Source organism: Macaca thibetana, chromosome 4 (assembly GCF_024542745.1).
Source record: "Macaca thibetana thibetana isolate TM-01 chromosome 4, ASM2454274v1, whole genome shotgun sequence".
NCBI classification, from domain to species: Eukaryota; Metazoa; Chordata; class Mammalia; order Primates; family Cercopithecidae; genus Macaca; species Macaca thibetana.
The window spans coordinates 117915963-117943747 of NC_065581.1; the positions used below are offsets into that span (position 1 = coordinate 117915963).

Genomic DNA, 27785 nt, shown 5'->3' on the forward strand with positions numbered 1-27785 from the left:
AATTAAAATATAAAAAAATAAATATATGACTAAATGTGGTACTCTTCAAGTTTTTTATATTGTGTTTGAATTTAAAAGCAAAATTTATGATGAGGTTTTCAATATATACACAGTAAATGTTTAAGAAAACTATATCAGTGGTTGGGTGTGGTGGCTCACACCTGTAATCACAACACTTTGGGAGGCCGGGACAGGAGGATCACTTGAGGTCAGGAGTTCAAGACAAGCCTGCACAACATAGTGAGACCCTGTCTCTATAAAAAATAAAATTAGTCAGGCGTGATGATGGCATGCCTGTAGTTCTAGTTACTTGGGAGGCTGAGGCAAGAGGATCACTAGAGCCCAGGAGTTGGAGGCTGCAGTGAGCTATAATTGTGCTACCACACTCCAGCCTGAGTGACAGAGTCAGATCCTATTTCAAAAAAAAAAAAAAAAAAAAAAAAAAAAAAAGAAAAAAGAAAAGAAAGTTATATTAGAAAAGGAGGAATATAAAGGGGACTAACTGGTGGTAAAGTATTTATATTCCAATTTAAGTGGTAAAATGCTGATACTAGTTGACTGTGATAAGCTATGCATATATATTTTAATTCATAGAGCAAAGAGATTTGCTTGAAAGCACTATAGGTCAATCAAAATGGAATCCTAAGGAATGCCCAAGAAACATGCAGGATTAAAGGAAATTGGATTAAGGATGCAATAAATATAAAGTAACACAAAAAAAATAAGAAAGGTAACAAAGAATAAACAAATAATAGAATCACAGACTTCAATTCTAATTACATCAAATATGGATGTTCGTTACAGACAAATTAAAATACAGGAGTAACTTGAATATACTTATCAAAAATTAAGAATTTGCAAATATTTTGATGAAATAATTCCATATGGTAGAAATCCTAAAAAAAAAAAAAAGTCCTTACAAATGGTCAAAGACTATATACATAAAGATGAAATTTTACAGCATTGTTTGTTTTGGTAAAACACTGGTCCAAACCTAAATGTTTACCAATATGAAAAGAGCAATATATATTATATTTACATATCTCATATAATGGAGTACAAAGTAGATCAATATATATTAGCATAGAAAATGCCTATGTATAGGGAAAATAATAGTTTACAGAATAATACATTTCTATGACCTTATTGTTATGAATTATATACAATAGTTGTATGTATGTTTATAAGAATAGAAGAAAGCTTAGGAGGATATACATAAATCATTTGCTGTGATTAAATAGGGTAAACTTACAGGGAGCTTTCATTGCATACTTTTAACATTTTAATAGTATTTGAATTTCCTTTATTAAAAGCATATATAATATTATAAATAGTGATATAAAGCGTTTTCATTTTGGAACAAAGTAACCGAATGATAGAAAAATAATTTCTCATAGTTTATATCTTGAAAACATTGTTCCTCAAATTTAATGAACAAAAATGTCACTGGATGAGAGAGTTTACTTATAATGCAGGATTGCAGGTTCTACCCTGGAGAAGTAATAATGCATATTTTATAAACTCATGAGGTCTGGAGCGAGGCACGGGAAGCAGATGTTTAAGAAGTACAACAGCTAGTTTGATGTTGGGGGGTTTCTGCACCCCATAGTTAGGAAACTCTGAATTCTGCAATAACATTATGGTTAAGCAGTATAAGGCTCAATCAGAGATAAAGCAAATGCATATTTTATGTAAATATATTGATGGCAACTGGGAAAAATTATTGGTCCTAATGTGTGTGTTTTCTCTGTTTATCAGAGACAAATGAAAGCACAGAGACACTCAGAGAAAAGCTGCCAATAGCAACACATATTTCAAGTGGAGAGCAACAGCTAACCTGCTTCTTTCAGGGGCCCAAAGGAAAGCTGCCATTGGAAGGCACTTGACGAGACGATCTGTGTCCCAGCATTAGTATCATCATTCCCAGGTGAAGGAGAGGAGAGAGCTGCTCTGTGTCATAACCTTGTTCTTAATGCTACTCAATACGTTTTTACCTGGCTGAGGTCAAAGACCCTTGATGCAATTTACTTTGAATCCAAATTGGAAATAATGAAAATACTTTCATAGGAAAATTGATAAGCTGGTGTGAAAATCAGAATTTTTAATGTCATGCAGAGAGAGTCTGAGAGGTTGGTTTTCCTCAAAGAAGTGATAAAGGTAAATGCTTTACAGGACAAAGTGAAAGAGGGAGAAGAATATTTATGATAAGGCAGAGAAGGAAAAGCAATTTCCAATAAGAAAAAGGCAAGAATGCCTCAAGAAGCTAACGAAGAAAAACAGTGAGAAGAAGACTCATCGTGTCTCACAAGATAGGAAATGGGAAAGAAAATAAATGTAGGGTATAAGATGAATCAGGAGTGTATTGTACCAAATCATGAAGTAGAAGTAATAATGCATATTTTATAAACATGTTTCCCAAATATTCACAGAGAGAAGCAAATGACCGACATGTACAAATGCTGAACTAGAATTGGAAGAGAAAAAAATCAAAATCAAATTGTGTGTGTCTGGAAAGGGAAGAAAATAATAAAAACAACAACAACATAGTATTTTCATGTAAGAATTGACTCTAACTTCTTACTAATGTTAATATGTATGCAGATACTGACTCAGCCCTACCAGCTGGGGATCAGATAGAAAGAAATAAAAATTTCTGCCCCTAGACTAGAGAGAACAGATTCTACTAATCAGAAAACCAGGCAGCCGCCTCTCTATCACATGCCTACCAAAATAATTCATAGGGAACAAGTATGTCAGTGCTCACAGCATCCTCTACAGGCATTCCTCTGATGAGACCACTGAGGAAACAGAAGGAGCCAGTGGAGTTGAGGTCCAATTTCTACCACACTGTTCCCTAAAGGGCTAAATATCTAGAGATGGGCTAAATGACTGGACCAGACTGAGGTTTCCAAAGTGGCCTCAATACATTTTTAAAGAAATTTCTGAACCAAGTGGAGTTGGGCTTGTGAAGAATCAGTATGATTAAGGAGAAATAAGTCATATTTTCTTTGCAAAATGGAAGGTGATGTTAATGAATATTAACTCCTATGCAGGAGAAAATTGAAAACCAAGGAGGGATGTCAGGAAGCAGAAAGAGAAAATGAGAAATAAATCAACAAGGTTGGTTCAATGTTTTAAAATACTTCATAGTTTTGACCTTCCTCCCACCTCAAGTTTAGACAAATGTGGGACAGGAACCCAGGCATTTTACCTCCTCACTTTTCCTCTGCATACTTCTTTCTATACTCCCTCAACACTATCCACTAGGTTTTTCACCTTTTTAGTACCACAGCCTTCTGCTTGCTCCTCTGCACAGATTTAAAACTCTGAAGTCTAGTCTAGAAAATAGTGCTCTCGATTGGTAAATAAATAAGATAAAGTAACTTAGAAAGTTATTTTCTCTCCTAACAAAATTTCAAGGCCAATTTTCTTGCTGTGAATGTTCAAAAAACAAAAATCCAGTTTTGGATATTAGAAGCTGTATTACCTTTTTCCCTTTTCCCTTCCCATTGTAATTATAATAGTAATTCCTCATTATTGGCCCTTCAACATTCCCCATCCCAGGAAGACAGATGGCTCAGGCCTATGAAAGAAAAAGTCACATTTTCATAAATATATAATGGAATTATTAACTTTTAGTACTTTCCCATTCCTTTAAATGTTCAAGGAGAACATTCTTTTCCAGTGACAAGGGCCAAGAAAAACCCAAAGGCATTTGATATGATCTAGCATTGCTAATTTAGTGTGAGTCTGCTTTGCCATATTTATAACGGGTTTTGGATCCTGTTCATATTTCCTACTATTCCATTTGCTTTCCTTTTAGGCAGAGGTAACATCTTCCTGTCTCAGAGTAAGATCTGTTCGCATGAAAACAAATCTCAAGTTCAGGACAAATTGCTGATGGGATCAGGCCCCTCAGCTACAGCAAAAGCCAGAAGAGGGACTGGACCACAGGCTAGCACTTCCTCCTGCCCATGACCCTGACAACACATCAGAGAAGAAAGAGGAAGGGGGAAGCCCGGTGCATCCAACTGCCTGCCCCGCTTGCCTCAGCATGAGAGTGCAGAGGCAGCGGCAAGATCAGCATCTACAATGAGTGGCCATACCTCAGTGGTCTAGGCAGAACCCGTTTAAAATGCCCATAGGACTAGCATCACAGGAGAAGCAACTGTGTTTCTCATTAATCACAAATTACACATTCAGGACAGTTTCTCTCTGTAGCTACACAATTGATATCCTATAAAAACTGCATTATCTTGTACTAGCCTAAGTAACGGTGTGCAAGGCAACCTTCCTTCCTTCCTTCGTTCCTTCGTTCCTTCCTTCCTTCTCTCTCTCTCTTTTTTTTTTTTTTTTTGGAGTTTCCCTCTTGCTGCCCAGGCTGGAGTGTAATGGCGTGACCTTAGCTCACTCAAACTGCCTCCCAGGTTCAAGCAATTCTCCCACCTCGGCCTCCAGAGTAGATGGGATTACAGGCACCCACCACCATACCCAGCTAATTTTTTGTCTTTTTAGTAGCGACAGCATTTCACCATGTTGCCCAGGCTGGTTGCGAACTCCTGATCTCAGGTGATCCACCAGCCTTGGCCTCCCAAAGTGCTGTGATTACAGGCATGAGCCACCACACCAGGCCAAGTATATTTCAATATGAAAGACTCATGAGATTTCAAGCACATGAAAATGAACTTACCATCCAGTAAAGTTTCACAACATACTTTCCATAGCTATTGAACAAAGGCATATGACCCTTCACAGCCTTGCACAGAGAGTATATGTGTTCCCAGGGCTTCCAGGGGAGAAGAGGAGGTTCCCCTGAGGTCCCCTTAAAATAGTTGCTCAAAATTCCTCCATTGAAGATCTTCCACACTGCATAGATTTCACTGATAATCCACCTCATCAGCTAGAGACAAAAAACATTAGTGTTAATTGGTTATTTTTCAGTTGTAGGTACTGTAATTTAGGAAGAAATACAGTAAAAAGAAATCCACTTCCAAGAATAATATCAAATTATACATATTATGTATTCCATACTTTCATTTCTGATCTACAGAATAAAATTGTAGGTCTTGCTTTTGTTTTCGGGAAATACAGTCACAATACAAACTAAAATGTCTCATACTAAACATACTCGTAGCTAAGAAAGCTGTCTGCTGAAGTAAACTGTGGGCGATTTGGCATCGACTTCTATTTGACACTGACATTCATATCAGTGGTGTGTGTGTGCGTGTGAGAGAGAGAAATCTTCTGAATATTGTGACAAATGAGTGAGCTACTCTTTGGTATATGTTGAGATATTTGAGAAGGATATTATCTCTTGTATGTCAATAGGACCAATTAGAGAAGGAATGAGATCTGAAAGAATTAAAATGGGGTAGACATGTAAATATACTGTAAATTCCATATGTCATGGGTTGATCTGTAACTGTTGAAATGCTCTAAGTAAAACGTCCCCTTGCAGTGTTTTTAACAGGCAGCAAGGCCCAGTGGGTCGATGGACTTCAGAGTGGAAACAAAGACCAAAATTTGAATCCTCTTTCAGATCTTCACAGCCTTCTGCTTTTGAGAAAGTTGCTTCCACCTCGTAAGTTGCAGTTCCTCATCTGTAGAATGTAGATAATAGTAGCTATTTTTCAGCATTTTTTTGTGAGGACTAGAAGCAGTATGTAAGAAATCTCTAGGTCACAGTGGCTGTTCAATAAAGCCATTGTTACCTCAGTAGTATCTGATTTTCTGAAATATTCATCTCATGTTTAACTGCCTGGTTTATAAGGAAATTAAATATTTAATATTGGCCTTATATGATTTATGTTTCTCTTAATTTGAGTTATCTAGAAAATTCTTAATGTTTGGTAAAGTAGAAAAAGACAAAGCAGGTATCCTCCTGTATATCTGGAAATTTTATTGTAGAATATTTTATACTTTCCTTCCCTTGAAAAATGAAAAGCTAAAGTCTAAGTGGGTTTAGGATTCAAAAAATAGGTGTATTTTGTACTAAAACATAAAACATATTAGAGATAATTTTATACTAATATGTATAACTGGTTGAAGAAATATAACATTTTGATTTTAATATTGGTCAAGATATTGAAGATAAGAAAAAGTATTTCAAGCAATATTGACTATGCCTCACTCCTCTGAGTCTTAGGAGAAAATAAGTTTTAAAAGTTCTTGTTTCTGATTTAATTAACGTAGAGGAGTGGAACAGGCCTGCTTGTATGGATAAAACCCGACCCAACATGGGGCGGGGAGGTGGGGAGTAGGAGGTGGGGGGATGAGTTCCCACCAGAAGTAGGACAGCTGTATTGCAATCCAAGTACACCCCAATTTCCCTTGCACTATCACATCATACAACATCACTATACCCGCCCTCTTGATGTGGCACAGGACAAGATGGGCAGCCACTTCATGTCCAATGCTGGTCATATGGATCCCAAGGGGAAAAGCCCAGAGGAAGAGAGTACAGCTACTCTGAGACCGGGGGCAGGAGAATAGAGGCTCACTAAACTCAGGTAAAGAGACTTCATTTTCCTTTTGAATGTTGGTGTGTAAAATACTGTTACCTTAAGTGAAATAAGCCAAACAAAGACAAACAACTGCATGATTTCACATATATGTGGAATCTAAAAATACAGAAGTCTGAGAAACGGACAGAGAAATGGTGGTTACCAGGGTCTGGAAGGAGGGGGATATGGGGAAGATGTTGGTAAGGGGTACAAAGTTTTAGTTCTGAAAGATAAGTTATGGAGATCTACTTGCAACAATGCAGCTGTAGTTAACAATATTGTATTGTATACCTGAAATTTGCTCAGAGAATAGATCTTCAGTGTTCTTAACACACATATATACATACACAATAACACACACAATAATACACAATATTAACTGACACACACAATAACTGAGTTGATGTTTATGTTGATTAGCTTAATTGTGATAAATATTTAACAATGTATATCAAATCATCAAGTTGTATACCTTAAATATATACAATCTTTGGCCAGAAACAGGGGCTGATGCTTGTAATCCCAGCACTTTGGGAGGCCGTGTGGGAGGATTGCTTGAGCCCAGGAGTTCGAGACCAGCCTGGAAAATGTGGTGCGATCTCATCTCTACCAAAAATTTTAAAATTAGCTGGGGGTGACGGCACATCCCTGTAGTCCCAGCTACCGGGAATCTGAGGTGGGAGGATCATTTTTAGCCCAGGAGGTTGAGACTGCACTGAGCTGTGTTCACACCACTGCACTCTAGCCTGAGCAACAGAGCAAGACTTTGTCTCAAACACCAACCCCCATATATATTTTTCAATGTTATATATGTATATATAATACCAAAACTTGAAGGTGAACAAGGGAGAGTTGAAATCGACTGTCTGGGAATGGTTTAAGTAGGACTGGAAGGCAATTCATGATGAGACTTTAGTTCATATTTCTGTACATACCTCACTGCAGAGTAAATGTTCATTTGCTGAAAATAAGTCAAACATTATTTCGTTTTTCACAACTACCGGAGTCTGAAAAAAATATATATATAGGTATATATTACTCCTTAAGAAAAATAATAAAAAAGTAATTTAATGAAACAGTTTTAATCCATTTATGACTGAGGTTGCAATTTTTTGAATTTTTGCAATCAGACCTTGGCGATGACCTTGAGCAGTAGGATATAAATAACTCCTACCTGCTTAACGTTCCAATAATGGAACACTAGGCATAAATCGGTTGGTGCTGGAAATAGGCCAACCTGATTCAACCTGTTTGAAGACAATTTTTTCATGAACCAAGGAGTCAGGGATGGATTGTGGATGATTCAAGCACATTACATTTATTGTGCGCTTCATTTCTACTATTATTCCATTGTAATATATAATGAAATAATTATACAACTCACCACAATGTAGAATCAGTGGGAGCCCTGAGCTTGTTTTCCTGCAATTAGATAGTCCCATCTGGGGGTGATTGGAGACAGTGACAAATCATCAGGCATTAGGTTTTCATAAGGAGTGCACAACCTAGATTCCTCACATGCATGCGCAGTTCACAATAAGGTTCACACTGCTATGAGAACCTAATGCTGCTGCTGATCTGACAGGAAGTGGAGCTCAGCTGATAATGCAAATGATGTGGAACGGCAGTGAGTACAGATGAAGCTTTGCTTGCTCGCCCGCCGCTCACCTCCAGCTGTGTGGCCCGGTTCCAAACAGGTCACAGATTGGTACTGGTCCATGGACCAGGGTTGGGGACCACTGCTTTAAAATCTAAATTAACCACTGAAGCTAAACCTGAAAACTTAGTTAACAACTGATAGCAGGGAAAATATCTTCATCTTGGATGACTAATATTAGCCTATTAGCTTTTCTCCCATTTAATTATTATTGTCTATTTTGTTAGTGTTAAATTTTTGTTTGAGATTGTGATAGCTTTTTAAAATCTAGTTCAAGTTAATATCCTGTTAGATTAAAAAATTATTTTGATGGTCATTATTTAATTAGTACACATCTAAATCAGGTACCAATAAATAATAATAAAGTAAAACTAATAGGGAAATGCCAATTGTAACTTTTAAAAATTGAGCTATAATTCATATCAAGTATATATATTTAACATACCAAATTAACATGAAAATGGTTTTGATTACAGAATCAAGTTTTTAAGGAAGTTAACATCATCAATTACTTTTACTCATCTATACAAGTAGCATCTTGAAAAGTCAATAAAAAAAGTTAGAGAAAAATTTACCTAAAACTGCCTTAAAGGCGTAAATTGACTCTGCAGATCATAAATTATAAACATAGTTTCTTCTGGCTTGACTGACTGTGATGGAATGCTTCTGAAATGCCCCCATACTTCAGTGATTACCAAAGTTGATAATCTATACATTAATAAGTATTAGATACCTAAAGTTTGCAGTATTAGTCTTGATAGCCTCCTGCTGACAAGTGAAAAGTAGAAATTAAGTTTGTAGAATACAACAAATGTTAAGGCAGAGGTCTCTACAATGGCATTTTCACACTTCTACTGCCTATACCTGTACCTGGGGCAGGATAAATCTTCAGACATCCTAATCTATTCAATATATTCAGTGCTCAAGGGTCTGGGCCACTCGTTTCTAGTTCTTAGAAATAAACAGGTCTGGTAAATTATTCTGTGATCAGAACTTGTTAACCTTCTTGGTTGGAAGGGCTCATGTTTATTCTGCTATCCTAAATTCAGGATTTTAAGGTACTCTATGATAGTGTAATCGAGTAGCTTAGCTTCAAAATGCATTTTGAAACTTTTTTTCCTTTATTTCTGTTAGCCATAAAATACACTGTAAAATTTAGTTTCCCTCCTTTCCCACCAGGCATCCTGATGCACAGTGCTCACTTATCTAATTATGCACTTGCTTAAAAATCCCAGGGGCTACTTTTGAAACAAACCAGGCATAGAGATCCAGCTGCAGAATTCCCCTGCTTAAGTGGAGTTATGAACGATTAGTCTACCATTATCAGGCCAAAGTCAAGATGATGTCAATGATATCGACCAGACCTGCAGAAGGGCAAATATTCAAGATAGCCATTGGAAGAGACTTGCAGACCTGCATCCTCCTGGACATGTTTCGCCTACCATGTTTTCCCTCTTAAACTCTCTCAATTAACCCCCAAAGCAAAAAATTGCCTTTTAAGTGCATAAGCCTGGCCATTCCCCAACTTCTAGCATTTGAATACAGTTACTTTACTTTCACCACATCTTGTTTCTTGTGTTCTGGCCTCTGGGCAGTGAGCAGCCAAACTTGAGTCAGTTACTAATTTGGTGCCCTTTGTGAAAAACTGTGTGTTTCAAGTGACTCAACCTGTATGCCTGGTTTCCAATGAGTGGAGCAATTGCCTGCAGCAGTGTGCCAGGGACTATTTGTTAATGCTACCAGTCAGGGCAGGGGCCACTTGCAAATGCCAGCAGCTCATGGCTAGTTGTCCCCAAACCTAGCCAGCAGTTACCAAGACTGCCTTTGTCTCAGGGAATTTCCCTTCCCTCCTTTTCATGGCATCAGCTTTTGCTATCATTCTCTGTTGGTGTAAGGAAAGCAACACCTGGGAAGTCAACAGGCTCCAAGAACTGGGTAAGTCAACTGGAATGCACCTGAAAATCCTCTGTCTCTGCCATCTGGTTTCTCTAGCTGTTTGCCGTAGTGTAGGTCATCTGTGCTGCTGTGTTGGCCTCTGTGACATCTGGACTTAATGCAGGACAATTAAACTGTGGTGCTGTCTGCGTTTGAGACAAGGTCTCATGATATTTCTCCAGTATCATCTTTCAGGGATCAGTTTGGGGTGCTCCATCTGTGTCAGATCCATTCACGTTTGTGTCTGTTTAGTCTCACCCCTACTTCTGAGGGTGCTTTGGAATGGTCTCAATTGCACCAGCCAAGACCAGGTCCATCTGATTGTCAGAATGCAACAAAACAGGCTTCTCCTCACTAGGGGACAAACTCTTTCCAAAATCCTGGCCCCTGATTTTTTGCAGGCACTCAGGAGTATTTACTGTATCTGTGTCAAGCTTTGTGTGGGGAAAAAAAAAACATGTGAATTATTTTCTAGTCTACCTGAGACTCTAGCTGGTTACACACTGTAGCTTGCTTGTGTGAAAATTTTAAAACCGATGGACAAATTACAGGAAAAAAGAATCAGAGCTCAAATACTTAACCTGCAACTTTAGAGTTAAGTAGAACCTTCTAAAGCTCTCTATTTATTTTTCTTTTCTGCCTGTTTTGAATCTGCTGTTATTAAGCTACTGGTGTTGATATAAAACATATGATTTCAAGGTTATTCGGACATTTTATTTTTCTTATATAGTTCATCCAGTCTCAGCTAAAACGTAAACATTGGAAACTCATTTAAAACTGAAAGCAAAAGGATAAAACATGTTTTTAAAAATGAAAACGGCTTTATCCAAAATTTTGGTCCAGAGCTATTACAGGATTACTTACCAGGGCAAACAAAGTTTAGCCATGTGGACAGGTCTCAATTTTCTCAAAAATAAGATGGATCCAGTTATCTTTTATAGACCACTGAGTTTTTGATGTTCTCTCATGGCTAGAGTCCTGAGATAAAAACTACTGGATCTTTGTGTGTGTGTGCGTGTGTGTTTGTGTATACATACACACATATACATATACCTGTTTAGATATGTTTATGTATATGTACATGTATTATGCTATTTGTTGTGTCTAACATACTACCAAACTGGCTTATGAATAAATGAGTATTCATAAAATAAGTCCAAATGCTTTTCAAGTTCAAATGAATCTTTGGTAAATAAAACTTGTTTAAAAATTATTAGTACAATAAAAAGCCAGGGAAGGTGGCTCACACCTGTAATCTCAACACTATGGGAGGTGAAAGTGGGCAGATCACTTGAACCTAGGATTAAGAGACCAGCCTGAACAACATGGCAAAACTCTGTATCTACAAAAAATAGAAAAATTAGCTGGGCATGGTGGTGTGTGTCTATGGTCCCAGGAACTTGGGAGGCTAAGGTAGAAGGACCACCTGAGCCCAGGAGGTTGAGGGTGTCATGAGCTATGATCATTCCACTGCCCTCCAGCCTGGGCAAGACTGAGATCCTGTCTCAAAAAAAAACTTAATAAGATAAAACTAAAAATGTCTTCAGAATCATCAGCATACATTTTTGTCTAGATATGTTTTATGTTTGCCTCTGCTAGTTACTTTAAGGTGTCAGAGTTTGGCACAAAGATTGTGAGACTATCAGCGAGCCAAAAACAAAACAATCTTTGTTTGTGTGACTTTTTTTTTAAACAAATAAGACTAACTTAATATTGTTGTTTCAATAAAAATGACTAAATCTTCTGAGTTATCAGCAAAATGCCCATGTATTTCACTTTAAGATTCTTATTTAGGTGAATAACCAATGTTCACAGACTTGATAAATGGTTAGAAAAAAAACTTTAAATGATGACTACCTTTGTTTAATATCTCAGTTTTCAAGACTAATCTATTATACACAGTTAAAAATTTAAAAAGAGTACATAAAAATGAGATAAATGCTTGGAGGAAGATTTTTTGTGTAATTTAAAATCTTAAAATTATTTTGGATGCTCATTGGATATCTGGGTCATTTCCAACTAAAAGATGGTTTAATATAAAAAAAATACAAGTTTCTAAAATTTGTAAAATGGTTTCATTTATGAGATACTAACATCTGATAAATAGTTAAGGATTTCTTGCTGCTTAGGTTTTCATGAAAATTTAACATTACTAAAACTATAAATTTTAGTTAATATATAATTCCATAAATTGTGTTCTTATTTAAAAATAATTTTATATAATTTAGGGGTTATTTACAAGTTTTTTATTTAAAAAGGTGACTTATATGGTTTGGCTCTGTGTCTCCATCCAAATCTAATGTTGAATTGTAATTCCAAATGTTGGGGGAGGAGCACAGTGGGAGGTGATTGGATCATGGGGGCAGATTTCTTCCTTGCTGCTCTCCTGATCATGAGGGAGTTCTCATGAAATTTGATGGTTTAAAAGCTTATGCACTTCCCCCTTACTCTCCCTCTCTCCTGTCACCATGTGAAGAAGTGCTTTCTTCCCCTTCACCTTCTGCCATGATTGTAAGTTTCCTGAGGCCTCCCTAGCCATGCCTCCTATACAGCCTGTGGAACTGTGAGTCAATTAAACCTCTTTTCTCCATAAATTGCCCAGTCTCAGGTATGTCTTTATAGTAGCGTGAGAATGGACTAATACAGTGGCTGGACACAGTGGCTAATGTTTGTAATCCTAGCACTTTGGGAGGTCAAGACAACAGGATCACTGGAGTACAGGAGTTCAAGACCAGCCTGGGCAACATAGTGAGATCCTATCTCTGAAAGTAAGATAAAGTAAAAAAAAAAAAGTAAATAAAAGAGAGGTATTTATATAAATATGAAAGTATATTTTTGGTTAAAAAAGGTTATAAAAAATAATTTTATGTAAAAACTTAGATGGTAAATTTTTGGCCTAAAATAAAATGACTTATTATTTAAAAAAGAAAACCACATAAAACAAGAAAGTCCAAACATGTCATATATGATCTGTGTAAGTCGTGACAATGTACATAAATTATTTTCTAGAGTCTTTCTAAAATTGGACCCCTATGTTAAAAAAAGGTTTTCTTAAGGTATTTATTTGTGCTCAATAAAATTACTATAAGTTTTTATTTAAATTCTATTATTTATTTTAAAAACTTATCAGAATCATATCTCAAAAATTCAACTTTGTTGTTTGTTTTGCTGCTTTCAACTCTTTGTCCCTTTCAGAAGGACTGAGATGATAACTTTCTCCTTCAGCTTTTTCATCAGATCCTGTAACTTTTTTCATCTGGTTCTAGTTGTTGTTGTGGCCTGATGCTAAAACGTTTTATCTTAAAAATAAAATAAATGTAATACAATAAAGTATAAAGTAAACGCAATGTTTTCCAAAACTATAACTTGATTTTGTACTCTTGACTTTTTAAATATGTCTAAATTTTTCACTGAAATCACAAAACTTCTCATGCAATTACTAACAATTGTGTATTCCCCTACTATACTCACAACCTTGAACACACTTTTCCTGTGTCTGATTCAATTCAAGTATTTTTTTTTTTCATCATGCTTGACTTCCAGGTTATCTAAATGGGTTTTCCGTAAGGAAAATCAATCACACTAAAAAAGATTTCTCTTTGCCTTTTGGGCAACTGGCTTTAAAAAAATAAGATTTTATATTTTATCAAGATAATTCCTATGTTATTATTATTAGATTTTTGATTACATAAAACTCTTGAGATTAAAAAGAGTTAAGGTTTTTACATTCATGTAATCTTTTATATTGCCTTTAAAGTCTTTTAACTATCAGGCCCATGATTCCATTATTGTTTGTTTGTTTGTTTGTTTTTGAGACAGGGTCTTGCTCTGTCACTTGGGCTGTAGTGCAGTGGTCCAATCTCAGTTCACTGAAAACTCTGCCTCCCAGGTTCGAGTGATTCTTGTGCCTCAGCCTCCGGGGTAGCTGGGATTACAGACATGCATTACCACACCTGGATAATTTTTGTATTTTTAGCAGAGACATAATTTCACTGTGTTGGCCAAGCTGGTCTCAATGATCCACCCACCTCAGCCTCCCAAAGTGCTCAAAGTGCTGGGATTACATGAATGAGCCACCATAGCCAGCGTGTGATTCTGTTTTGATCAAATGTTTTGAGCCCTTTAACATCTTTGACAAATGTCATCAGAAGTTAAATTCTTCTAAATTAAGTCTCAGATTTGTTGTTGAAACTTATCAAAAGTATAAAAATTAGTCACTACAAGGTTGTAAAATATTTTTACAATTTCCAGTCAAGTCATGGACTACTATCAATACCTTCACCCCACTGAAAGATTTCTTATCAGGTGCTATTAACTAATCCTTCTGCTGTTAAGTTACAGAGTGTTGCCTCCTGGGCACACAGATGCCTAAACAGCTGATAGCTCAATGCATAAAACTTAAAGACAGGTCAATTTGGTACCCTTGCTTTTTGACTTTAATTTTGGGCTCTTATATTACTTAAAAGGGTTTTAATAATTAATAAACACCTGCCCACCTCCATTCGTATCTTGCCTAAAACGGGTAATTGGCTGTAAGTCTTTAGACTCTAAGTCCCTTGGCCAGAGGGGTGCCACCAAGGAACATGATGGCCTGGCACAGGTAGTCACACCAGCCTGACATTAATATGAACCAAAATAAAACCTTGACCATTGATACTGCCTCTGGCATATCTCGCCCAAAAAGGAAAGGGGGAATATATACTAAAAAGTAAAATCCTAAGGCTTCCCTAACTTACTGGGCAGACCCACCTCCTTGACCAAAGGAACCTGAGGAAAAAGACTTTTATGTTTATCCAAATTTAAAACAGCATCATCTTGTGCAATTCATACCCGTTATTTGTATGAAATGTAAACCATGTACTTATATTGAGCAGAGACTGAATATTGTTAGTAACACATTAATATTAAGTACATTATATTAATATCACAGAATTTATATTCTTCATGTCAATGTTATCTAATACTATAAGTAACTTAAAAGCATGGGTCATATATATTTGATTTATTTTATTTCAAATATCTTATAAGTAGGCATTCAAAAAATACTCTGGCAGGTAGAATATTATTTTTGCATTTTAGTGAATCTTTGAATTTAGATTCATCTGATTTACTCAACTAGTAAGAGTACTTGAAAAATATGATGGATATATTATATTTTCTTGAATTAGTAGCAGTTCTAATGAGGCTAAAACTTTTAGGAATAAAATAAATTTTATATATATACATAATTTTAATGGATTCCACAAATGTACAGAACAATCAGGTTTATTACCATCATTTGATTACTTCTAAATCATTTCGCCCACTGGTTTCCTATGAATTAGGTGAAAATAATAGCAGATTCAAGGAAGGACAAAGGCATTAGTGGTAATTTAACCCTTGGAAAATCTAAATATATTCAAACTAACATGGCTGTTATTAAGATAGACCAGTGTGTTTAAAGATTTAATCTCTGTAAGTGCTATTTAAAAATGAAAGTTTATTGAGTGATGTTCCAGTCAATATGATTCAAGTGGTTGGGTGTGAGATCCAGAAACTAATGTGTTCTCTGGAAAATACTTCAAGAATCCCTGAAATAGAGATATCTAAGTGCAAAACTCTTGGGCCGGAAAATTAATGCTAATAAACACAGGAGAAAACAGATCTCCATCCTATGAATGTTCATGCAAAGCAGCAGAAAGAAGTGTGTCAGTCAGAAATTAAGGAATAACTTCATACACGACATTTTAAGTGATAATGTAACACTTTGGAGAGAAGAAGAAAAGTAAAGGCTCTAAACAAAAATTCAATAATATCTCAGAAGCCAGTACAAGAAATATTAAACTATATTGATAAACATTTATTTTTGATTAGTTGCCAAAAAGCAATTACTTTTTTTACTGAATGCCACAAGAGAAACTTACCCTAAATCATAACAAAAATGCAATTTTTATCACTAGGATAATACATCCACATAGTAAGTATTTTATTTAATAGAAAAAACTTTCTTACCCGACTAAATAAAATATCCTGTGGACGTTTCCAGGAATAAATTTTCAACGATGGTGGTAACTCAATCTTTCCTTCAGGGTCTTCAAAAAAATGCTATATAAAAATAAATTGAGTTTTTTCTCCATATTGTTTTATTAAAATAAAAACAACTAAATTTTAATAAAAAAGAAATAAATTGATTTGGTCAATCAATAAGCCTTTACAAAGCAGTTTGCATCCTTGTCGTAAGAGCTAATTCGTGGAGTATTTTAAAAATACTGAATTTAACAATAATGTATGTAATTTACATATACTCATTGATTACATGTAATATGCTCATTGATTTTTGAGCTGCATTTTGATTATATATGAGGTAGCCCAAACAAGCATGAGATGCTTTGGAAAATAAATTAGATATGGCAGGAAAGCAATTTACGATGGGCCAGACATGGCCACATTCTCCATTGAAAAAATTTTTTTACTTGAATGTAGAAGATTTAAAAATATTTATTTAATTTTCAACTATTAGAATCATAAACAAGATTATATATAAATAAAACTTGGATGTTTGACCTGATTTTCATTTATTCATTTTAAAAATTAATCTCTTACCTTTGAGATAATTATAGATTCATATACAGCTGTATGAAATAATACAATGGGTTCTTGTATTCCCTTTACCCAATTTCTCCAAGTGTAACATCTTGTGAAACTGTAAGCAGTATCACAACCAGGATATTGACATAGACGGTCAAGATATAGAACAATTTTATCACCACAAGTACCATTCCTATGCTTTTTCATAGCCATACCTATGCTTCCACTCCCCATCCCATACCCCATCCCTAACACCTGGCAGAAATTCCTCTGATCTCTATTTCTATAATTTTGTCATTATATACCAAATGTCTATATAACATTCAGTAATGTTATATAGATGAAATCACACCATATGTGGTATAATTGTAAGGAAATATGAAATCCTTTGGATTGGTTTTGCTTCTGTCTGTATAATTCTCTGGAGATTCATCCAAGTTGTTTCAGGTATCAATAGTTTGTTTTTGTTTATTGCCGAGTAATATTTCATGTATAGACATTTGTTTTTCCACCAATTGTTTATTGAAGAACATCTGGGCTGTTTCCAGGGTTGGGCTATTACCAATAAAGCTGCTGTTAACACCTGCATAACATAAGTTTTCATTTATCTAATATAAATGCCCAAGAAAGCAATTAATTCATTAATTTTTGAACTCTTATTATGGGTCAATTAGTGAGCTCTGGAGAAAGAATAATATCCAAATGCATACTCTCAAATGCTAGCAATCTAGTAAGTTAGAAGTGCTTCAGGCAAGTACTATGTAAGAGTTCTTCTTATAAAACATAACATTAAAATTGCCAAGTTATAAATGAAATTGCTTCAGGAATATAAACTATCTGTACAGGATAAAGAGCAACTAAGCTTCACCTGAGTTAATAAGGACAGGGATAAATAAATACTGTTTTGTGATTTTCATAGTAATCACATTTTTACCCTAAGTCTGGTGTGGCCTGAGAAACAGGTTATATTTGAGGGCATTGTGTACAGTCCGAACATTGTAAGTATATACGTTTATCTGAAGATGTAGTTTATTGTCACCTTTAAGATACTGGAATAATCTGAATGAAGACAAAGCATATGTCAACATCCAGGCAAGATTCTCAAAAAGCGAATCATCGAAAAATTGACTGAATTTCCAGGAGCTGTTGCTACACTTCTGGGGTTTTCTCACATCATTTTCCCCTCCTTTATTGCAAATATTTAGTTGTTTTAAAGTTCCTTATCTAACAATGCCAAAATCTAAAGTGTTCATGGATCAATTTCTATTATTTGATTTCTCCTCTTGGTTTTCAGTCACTTGGTTCTATTTCTTTTCATATCTTGTAATTTTTTAAAAAAACCTTTTATTTTATAATTGGGGGTACATGAGGAGCTTTGTTCCACAGGTAAACTCATGTCACAGGGGTTTGTTGTACAGATTATTTCATCAGCCGGTTGTTAAGCCTACTACCTAATAGTTATCTTTTCTGCGCCTCTCTTTCTTCCCAGCCTCCCTAATCAAGTAGATCCCAGTGTCTGTTGTTTCCTTCTTGGTGTTTATAAGTTCTTATGATTTAGCTCCCACTTAGAAGTGAGAATGTGTGGTATTTGGTTTTTTGTTCCTGCATTAGTTTGCTAAAGATAGTAGCCTCCAGCTCCATCCATGTTCCCACAAAAGACATGATCTTGTTCTTTCTCATGGTTTCACAGTGTATGCGTACACATAGTGTATATGTATCCATGGTGTATATGTATCACATTTTCTTTATTCAATCTGTCATTGATGGTTATTTAGGTTGCTTCCATGTTTTTTGCTATTGTGAATAGTGCTGCAATGAACATTCACATGCATGTATCTCTACGGTAGAATGATTTATGTTCCTCTGGGTATATAGCCAGTAATAGGATTGCTAGGTCAAATGGTAGTTCTACTTATACCTCTTTGAGGAATTGACGTAGTGCTTCCTACAATGGTTGAACTATAAGCATTCCTTTTTCTCCATAACCTCACCAGCATCTGTTACTTTTTTTGGCTTTTTAATAATACAAATTCTGATAGGTGTGAGATGGCATCTCTAATAATAAATAATATTGAGCTTTTTTCATATGCTTGTTGGCTGCACATATGACTTCTTTTGAGAAGTTCAGGTCTGTTCATGTCATTTGCCCACTTTTAAATGTGGTTGTTTGTTTTTCTCTTGTAAATGTGTTTAAATTCCTTATAGATACTGGATATTAGACCTTGGTCAAATGTACAGTTTGCAAATGTTTTCTCCCATTCTATAGTTTGTCTGTTTACTCTGTTGATAGTTTATTTTGCTGTGCAGAAGCTCTTAAGTTTAATCAGATCCACTTGTCAATTTTTGCTTTTGTTGCAATTGCTTTTGGTGGCTTCGTCAAGAAATCTTTGCCCATTTCTATGTCCAGAATGCTATGGTATTGCCTAGGTTGTTTTTCAGGGTTTTTATAGTTTTGGGTTTTACATTTAAGTCTTTATTCCATCGTGAGTTGATTTTTGTGTATGGTGTAAGAACAGGGTCTAGCTTCAATCTTCTGCATATGGCTAGCCAGCTATCTCAGCACCATTTATTGAATGGGGAGGCTTTTCCCCATTGCTTGTTTTTGTCAGCTTTGTCAAAGATCAGATGGTCATAGATGTGTGGCCTTACTTATGGGCTCTCTACTCTGCCTCATTCGTCTATGTGCCTGTTTTCAAATCAGTACCATGCTGTTTTGGTTACTATAGCCTTGTATAATAGTATGGTTTGAAGTCAGGTTGCGTGATTCCTCCAGCTTCTTCTTCTTCTTTTTTTTTTTTTTTCCTTAGGATTGCCTTGACTATTCGGGCTCTTTTTTCGTTTCACATGAACTTTAAAATAGTTTTTTTCTAGTTCTGTGAAGAATGTCATTGGTATTTTGATAGGGACAGCATTGAATCTGTAAATTACTTTGGGCAGTATAGCCTTTTCAATGATATTGATTCTTCCTATCTATGAGCATGGAATGTTTTCCTGTTTGTTTCTGTTTGAGTGGTTTTGTAGTTCTGCTTGTATAGTTGTTTCACCTCCCTGGTTAGCTGAATTCCTAGGTATTTTCTTCCTTTTGTGACAATTGTGAATGGCTTGCCTTTCTGATTTGGCTCTCATTTTGTCTATTGTTGGTGTATAGGAATACTATTGGTTTTTATACATTGAATTTGTATCCAGCAACTTTGCTGAACAATAGCAACATCAGCTACTGGAGCTTTTGGGACAAGACTATGGGGTTTTCTAGATATGGAATTATGTCGTCTTCAAATAGAGATAGTTTAACTTCCTCTCTTCTTGGATGCACTTTATTTCTTTCTCCCATCTGATTGCTCTGGCTAGGACTTCCAATACTATGTTAAATAGAAGTGGTGAGCGAGGGCATCTTTGTCTTATGGTGGTTTTCAAAGGGGAATGCTTCTGGCTTTTACCCATTCAGTATAATGTTGACTGTGGGTTTGTCATAGATGGTTCTTATTATTTTGAGGTATGATCCTTCAATACCTAGTTTATTAAGAGATTTTTACATGAAGTGGTGTCAAATTTAATCAAAAGCCTTTTCTTCATCTATTTAGATATTCACATGGTTTTTATCTTTAGTTTTGTTTATGTGAAGAATCACGTTTATTGATTTGCATATGTTGAGCCAACCTTGCATCCTGGGTATGAAGAGTACTTAATCATGGTAGATTAGCTTTTTGATGTGCTGCTGGATTCGATTTGCAAGTATCTTGTTGAGGAATTTTGCATCGATGTTCATCAAGAATATTGAGCTGACATTTTCATTTTTTGTTGTGTCTCTGCCAGGTTTTGTTATCAAGATGTTGCTGGCCTCATAGAATCACTTTGGGAGGAGTCCCTCCTTCTCAATTTTTTAGAATAGTTTCAGTAGAAATGGTACCAGCTCATCTTTCTACATATGGTAGAATTCAGCTGTAATCCATCAGGTGCCAGGCTTTTGTTTAGTTGGTAGGCCCCTTATTACTGATTCCATTTCAGAGCTTGTTATTGGTTTGTTCAGGAAAACAATATCTTCCTGGCTCAGTCTTAGGAGGGTGTATGTGTCCAGCAATTTATCCATCTCTTCTAGGTTTTGTAGCTCGTGTGCATAGAGGAGTTTGTAGTCGTTTCTGATAGTTGTTTTTATTTCTGTGGGGTCAGTAGTAACACTACCTTCATCATTTCTAATTGTGTTTATTTGGATTTTGTATCTTTTCTTTGTTATTAGTCTAGCTAGTGGTCTGTTTTACTAATTTTTTCAAAACAACAACTCCTGGATTTGTTGATCTTTGAAATTATTTTTCCTGTCTCATTTTCCCTCAGTTCAGCTCTAATTTTCATTATTTCTCATCTTCTGCTAGCATTGGGATTAATTTGTTCTAGCTTCTCTAATTATTTCCATTGCGAAGTTAGATTATTAATTAAAAATATGGACCTCTTCACGAATTTGTGTGCCATGTTTGCGCAGGAGCCATGCTTGTGCAGGAGCCATGCTTGTGCAAGGGCCATGCTTGTGCAGGGGCCATGCAAATCTTTTCTGTATCATTCCAATTTTAGTATATGCACTGCTGAAGTGAGCACTGTATACTGATTTTGAATCCTGAAACTTTGCTGAAGTTGTTTACCATCTGAAGAAGCTTTTGATCTGAGACTATGGGGTTTTCTAGATATAGAATCATGTCATCTGCAAACAGGGAGAGTTTGACTTCCTCTCTACCTATTAGGGTGCCCTTTATTCCTTTTTCTTAGCTGATTTCTCTGGCTAGAACTTCCAATACTGTGTTGAATAGGAGTGGTGAGAGAGGACATCTTTGTCATGTGCCAGTTTTCAAGAGGAATGCTTCCAGCTCTTGTCATTCAGTATAATGTTTGCTGTGGGTTTTTCATAGATAGTTCTTTTTATTTCAAGGTATGTTCCTTCAATACCTAGTTTATTGAGAGTTTTTAACCATTTCCCACTTGCCCCCGAGAATACTCACCAGCAGTGCTTGCAGTTGCAGTGTTTATTCCAAGATAAAACACGTTTGGTATAAGAAATTCTTTCACCACCTCTAAACATCAAAGCACTGAATTCCTACATCCTGTTCAAGAAGGACAATCCTGAGCACATGATTAACCACGTAAACCGCAGACTCCTGTTGATTAAAAGAATGCTGGAAAAGCATCACACCCCAGGGCAGCAACATCTTCAAGGTCACCCATGTTCTGATGATGCCACACATCTTCACCTGTCTGGAAGACATTTTGCCCAAAAGCCTACTACCAATATCAGGGAAATGAAATGAAATCCAAGTAATCACTGCAAAGTTTGAGGCTTGCACAACAGCAAGGACGGCAATAATATCTGGAGAGAAATACATTGTTTTTTGCAGAATGTGATGTTCCACTTTGTGTTATTCTGTGCTTTGAAATTTATCACATGAAGAAAAGTATTAAATACTGATCATCATATACATTTCTGTTACATTAATATTAGAGAGAAGTTCTGTTTAGAAATAACTCTAAGAACAGCTTTTTATGTTTTATTTTCACATTGAAAATTAGTCAGATTTGCTTCAGCCTCAAAGAGTATGTTTATGTAAAATTAAATGAATGCAGGAAGTGAGCTGCACTTTTTTGTAAATGGGAAAAGGCTTAACATCAAGGGGTGTTGAATTTTATCAAAAGTTGTTTCTGCATCTGTTGAGATAATCATGTGGCTTTTGTCTTTAGTTGTGTTTATGTGATGAATCACACTGATTGATTTGTGTCTGTTGAAGCAACCTTGCATCCTGGCAGTGAAGCCTACTTGATCATGGTGGATTAGCTTTTTGATGTGCTGCTGGATTTGGTTGGCAAGTATTTTGTTGAGGATTTTTACATCAATGTCCAGCAAGGATACTGGCCTGAAGTTTTTTGTTGTTGTTGTGTCTCTGTCATGTTTTGTTACCAGGATGATAATGTTCTCACGGAATGAGTTGGGGAGGAGTATCTCCTTCTCAATTTTTTGGAATAGTTTCTGTAAGAATGGTACCAGCTTATCTTTGTACATCTGGTAGAATTCACATGCTTAATAAGTTTTGATGAATGATATACATTGAGTCTAAAAATTAATATGGGCTCTAGATAATGATGTCTTCTTCTAGAGAGGAGAATTTTACTTCCTTTTGGCAGGCAGAGTACAAGATGTACCTGACCCAGTCAACACTGGGTTTCAGGATTTGGTAGGGCTGGTGTAAATTTGGTTTGCCCTTACTTCATACAGAATGCTTAGCTGGTCTGCTGCACTGTCTAAAAAAGCTGGAGTGTTTATCAGGGTCCCTTTACCTTGATGTTCCTAAATTTATCTCCAAAGCACCATTAAATCGTTTTTTACTTCACCTTCAAGCTGCTGCTGTTTACTCATTTGCTCCATAGCTTTTCCTTCATACATAGTTTAGGAGTTGAGTAAATATCTTGAAATAAAATTATATCCAAAATTTTCAGATCGCTTCTCTGCCATTAGCCCTGGGGTTTTGGTTCAAGTTTGGATTGCTTTAGCAGTCCTAGGCAATATCCTCTGTCTCTCCAGCTCAAGAAACTGACACAGGTCCCAGGACACTACTTTGTGCTTGATCCCTAATCTTTGTGTCTTGAATTAATAAATGTACTTGAGAGAGGAATAAATAAATAAAAAAAGAACAAAGTGAATGTGGAACTGACCTTGTTGTGGTTCCCTTTTCCCCAGGATTTGGGTCTCCCTCATTAAGAAGTTAACGGTAATCTTTCCACATTATTTTTCTTTAGCTGTGTCCCTTATAATGACCTTACAGTAATGCATAATATATTCACAATTTGATTCACCCATCACATTCTTTAGTTCTCATCACTTAGCTAAAGAAGTGAGACCTTTCTCTGGACTTAGAGGGAAGAGTGAATTCATCTGAGGCTGATTTCCTGATGACTAGCCTCACATCTAGGGATGTGGTCTTCTGCAAAACTCCAAGGGTACTTGCTATCGTTGAATGCTTAAGGAAATTAATCTTAGTAAAATATGGATACTGCAAATCAGGGCTAAGAGCTACCATGCAACCGTTTCATGCAGATGCAATCACAAGGCTTGGACACTGTCCACGACTCACTCCAGTGGAGGAACTGCTGCTTCATGAGCCATGGGTGAGATTGTGACAGACCAGAAGTGGAAAGTAAGGTTCTATTCTAGATTTTACCACTTTACATTTTGGTTTGACCTAGTGCTCTCCTGCTTTTGAAAGCTAAAGTGACAGAATAGGATATTGGTTAAGGTTCTCAATTGTCACATTCTAATGGATAGCCCCTGTTCACAGCAAGAGTTGGCCTAGTGCTTTTTTAAACCATGTAGTTTTATAAAGCTCCTTAGTACAAGGGCCACAGTATCTACTTTGGGGTCCAATGTCAGGCAGCCTCATTTGCATATGCTGCCCCGAAATGAAATGGACATCAGGTGACCAACACACTGATGTCACACTTGCTAGTGCTCCAGTATCTCTGATTTTCCTCCAATAAATGTTCATCCGATAGACTTGCCCTTGGTTTAATAACTCTGATAAATCCCAGTATTTGACCCCCAACCTTCCAGGGATTTGCAAAAACTTTTTCAGTCGTGTGATGAAGGAATGCTTGCTCTCCAAGCTCCCTAAAAAGTTATTTTTATATCCTATTTCAAAAATTTCAAGCACTTTTGCCTTTCCCTGTCTGTAGTTTCTCCAGACTTCAGAGTGACTCATCTCTAGAACTTTTCCAGAGTTCAACTGCTCAGCTGAGGATTTGCACACTCTATCCTTCTGATGTAAATTCTGAAGGCTAAACTTTGCCCATTTACGTGTTAGTTGGCTTTTTTGTCATTTTGTTTGTTTCATTCTTTATCATTTTTTATCTTTTTTTATTACTCAATTTTAAGTTTTTTTTTGTATATCTTGAGTTCTATTCCTTCCTCTCCATTCCTATTTTATATTGTCTTATGTCTTCTTTTACACTAAACTTTATATTCCTTTCCTTTTTGAATTACTCTTATATTTTATCATAATTATTGCAACAGCTGTTTTTGTTCATTTTATTTTTCTTGTTTTATGTTCCGTGTAATACTTTTCTTTATGATCCTATTGATCTTTGTTTTTGCTTTTTTGTTTCTGATCTTTTTTTTTTATTTTGTATTTTAAGTTATTTATTGTTTTGCTTTTTTACCCTTTTTTTTTGCTTTCTGCTTTCGAACTGTTTTTTTGCAATTTTCTATCTGTCCATTCTGTTTACATTTGTCTTATCAATTGTTCTTTGTTTCTTCGTTTTATCCTCTACTTTTACTTTTTTGGTTTTTTTCTTCTTTCTTTCTTGTCATTTATTTTGTTGTTGTTTTAGCTTTTTTTCCGTCTGTTTTTTCTGTTCGTTTTGGCTTTAGCTGGCCACTTGCTCCATTCATTGTCGTTCTTTTGCCTGCTAGTGTGCTATTTCTGTATTGGTTTGGCTGTTCTTTTTTGACTTTTCCCTACGCATTTTGTCTGTTTTTATTTGTACTGTTTTGGACACACACACCCGCACCCACACATACTCCCTCTCTCTCTTTCTCTCTCTCCATAAGTTTTGAATCACTGAAAAAAATACATAGAATATGCCAATTTTCATTTAAACCCAGAGAATTCAAAGCCCTCTGCATCTAGAAGTCCCATAATCATTTTAGATGTAGTGCAAAGAATTTATTCCCTTACATGTTGCTAATTTGGAAATTGTTTAGGTGCTAACAGAGTCAGCAACACCTTTACTGAATACCTTTTGTTAACAAATTGACCAATATGAATCATGCAATTTGTGATACAGTATTTTGTGAACAAAACATACATCCTAAGATTTACTATTTCAGAACGCTTTATGCAAAATTCAACTAAACCCTTCTGGCACTTACATTTATGTCTAGAAATTTATATTGTTTTCCATAAATACTTTTAAATGAATTATTGCACCCAATAAGTAGATCATATTTTAAATGCCAAGTCAGACCCATAGCCTCAACTTTGAAGTCTTTAGAAATAGAGTAAACATTTTTAAATAGGCAAAATAACCTAAAGTAATATAATTGGAAAATGTAGAAATTCTACATTTTAGCGCCAATCTCAGGGACATGCCATGTTTATGTGACAAAAAGTAAAAGAAGAGCAGTGAGGATCTTTATTCACATATCTTGAGGAGATAGTAGGAGGAATACAGTTTTCATCTCACAGTAACATTGCTTTTGAAAAATTATCTTTCCTATTATCTCCAGGTCACAGCTTACAAGTCCACTGTGGATTTTCATTTTCTAAACCACTCTTTATAAATGCCTGTTTCCAAACTCTGTCCAAGGTCCACTGGCTAACTTGCCTTCTCTCTTAATTTTTCCTTTATTTCATTATGATTCTTTGGTCACATCGCTTTCTTCCAGTTTACCCAAATATGATTCACCGAAGCTCAGGTCTAAGGCTTGGAAAGACAGAGTGGGAGTGTTGGGAGGTTGGGGCCAATAGACAAATAAAAAATTTCCCTTTTGAATGGAGATTGTGGAGAAGAATGAATACCCTCTTATGTTTACAAATCTCATTCCATTATAAAACTAAAAACCAAAATGAAACCTAGTCACATTCACATCTACTTACAAATACAGGGCTTTTTCCTGTTTTGTCCTTTTCTTTTGCACCTTTGCCTGCATCCCACTTTTCTGAATTTATGTCAGCTTCACTCCACTCTGGCCAGATTGGGAATCTGCCCTTCTTTTGTTCAATAGAACCAGGTTGTACATTACTGCCAAAAAGATAGAAACTAGACAGAGACAGAGAGTGGTAGATTAGGTTTAATTAAAATCTCTGAGGTCAAATATTGGAGTAACTGCATAACATAAATCTGTCTTCTCAGCTGAGTCATATTAACTACATTTTTAATACAATCATACTTATGGCTAGGCAGCTTCTACATGTTAAGGTTCTAAAGACTGAAATAACCCCAAAGAGTTTATCACATAAACTAAAGTGGAGTCTTAGTCCCTACTTACTAAAGCAAGAATTTTTTAAAAATGATATACAGTATTATCAAATATCATAAACACAGACAACATATAGTTGATAAATAGCTATCTTCTCACACTGATATATAGAATCTTGTCTATATATCTATCAGTCTATATGTATTTTTTCAAAAATTAAATCATTTTGCATATACTTTGTATAAACCGGTTTGTACCACTTATCAGCATATTGTTAATATCTCTCATGTTCTAAATGTTTATCTAAATGCTAATTTAAGGATTGTACAAGATCCTCTTGTATGAATATACCTCATTTCATTTAACTAAGCTTCTATATTTGGAAATTTGGGGGGGTCAATTTTTAAAATTTTTAAATTTTTCACTTTCATAAACAAGACTATGGTGGTGGTTCTTACTGCAAAATCTTTGTGTACATTCACATTATTTTGTTAGGATAGATTTTAATGAGGAGACTTCCTATTCCAAAGTGTATGCATATTTAAGGTTTGTGATAGATTTTGACTAATTTTCTACTGAAAAGTTGGGCTTGTTTCCAACTTTAAATATATGTGTATTACAGTTCCCATATTACTAAACCTTGAATGCTACTTTTTGTTCATTTTCATGATTTTTAAAGTGTAAAATAGGAATATTATTCAGTTTTCAAGTTTTTAACTACTTGTGAGGCTAGAACACTGCCTATAGACCATGGGATAAGCAGTTAAAAAACCAGACTAAAATATCTATACAGCTTATATTCTAGTGGGTTCTAGATACAAATTAAATATCTTAAATTAAGTAAAATATACAATATACAGTAACACATTGCTTATCAACAAGGATACATTCTAAGATATCCATTGTTAGGCAATTTTGTTATTCTTCAAACAATAGAGTGTGCTTATACAAACCTAGTGAGCATACTACACAAAGGAAACAGCCTGCAACACAGCTAGGCTATATGGTACAGTATATTGCTCCTAAGTTATAAACCTCTACAGCTGTTACTGTCCTGAATATTGCAGGCAGCTGTAACACAATGGTAAGCATCTGTGTATCTAAGCACATCTAAACATAGAAAAATACAGTGAAAATGTAGCATAAAAGTTAAAACAGAATGGTACACCTGTAT

The 27785-nt window shown here is 35.6% G+C and overlaps 1 protein-coding gene and 1 pseudogene across 3 annotated transcripts in view; both read right to left on the minus strand.

Moving 5' to 3' along the window:
• The window catches only part of ADGB (androglobin), a 235959-nt gene that overhangs the window by 168185 nt on the left and 39989 nt on the right, over nt 1-27785 (minus strand). The window contains exons 2-5 of one of the 3 annotated variants that reach the window (XM_050787327.1): nt 26289-26451; nt 16087-16179; nt 7439-7510; nt 4691-4900 (exon numbers count right to left, since the gene is read on the minus strand). In XM_050787327.1, the coding sequence (XP_050643284.1) occupies nt 4691-4900; nt 7439-7510; nt 16087-16179; nt 26289-26451 (538 nt within the window). Of the gene's footprint in view, nt 1-4690; nt 4901-7438; nt 7511-8735; nt 8801-16086; nt 16180-26288; nt 26452-27785 lie in introns of those variants that run through there. The other 2 variants (XM_050787328.1, XM_050787329.1) reach the window with 2 other exon arrangements.
• On the minus strand, nt 21092-21249 carry LOC126953989 (uncharacterized; annotated as a pseudogene).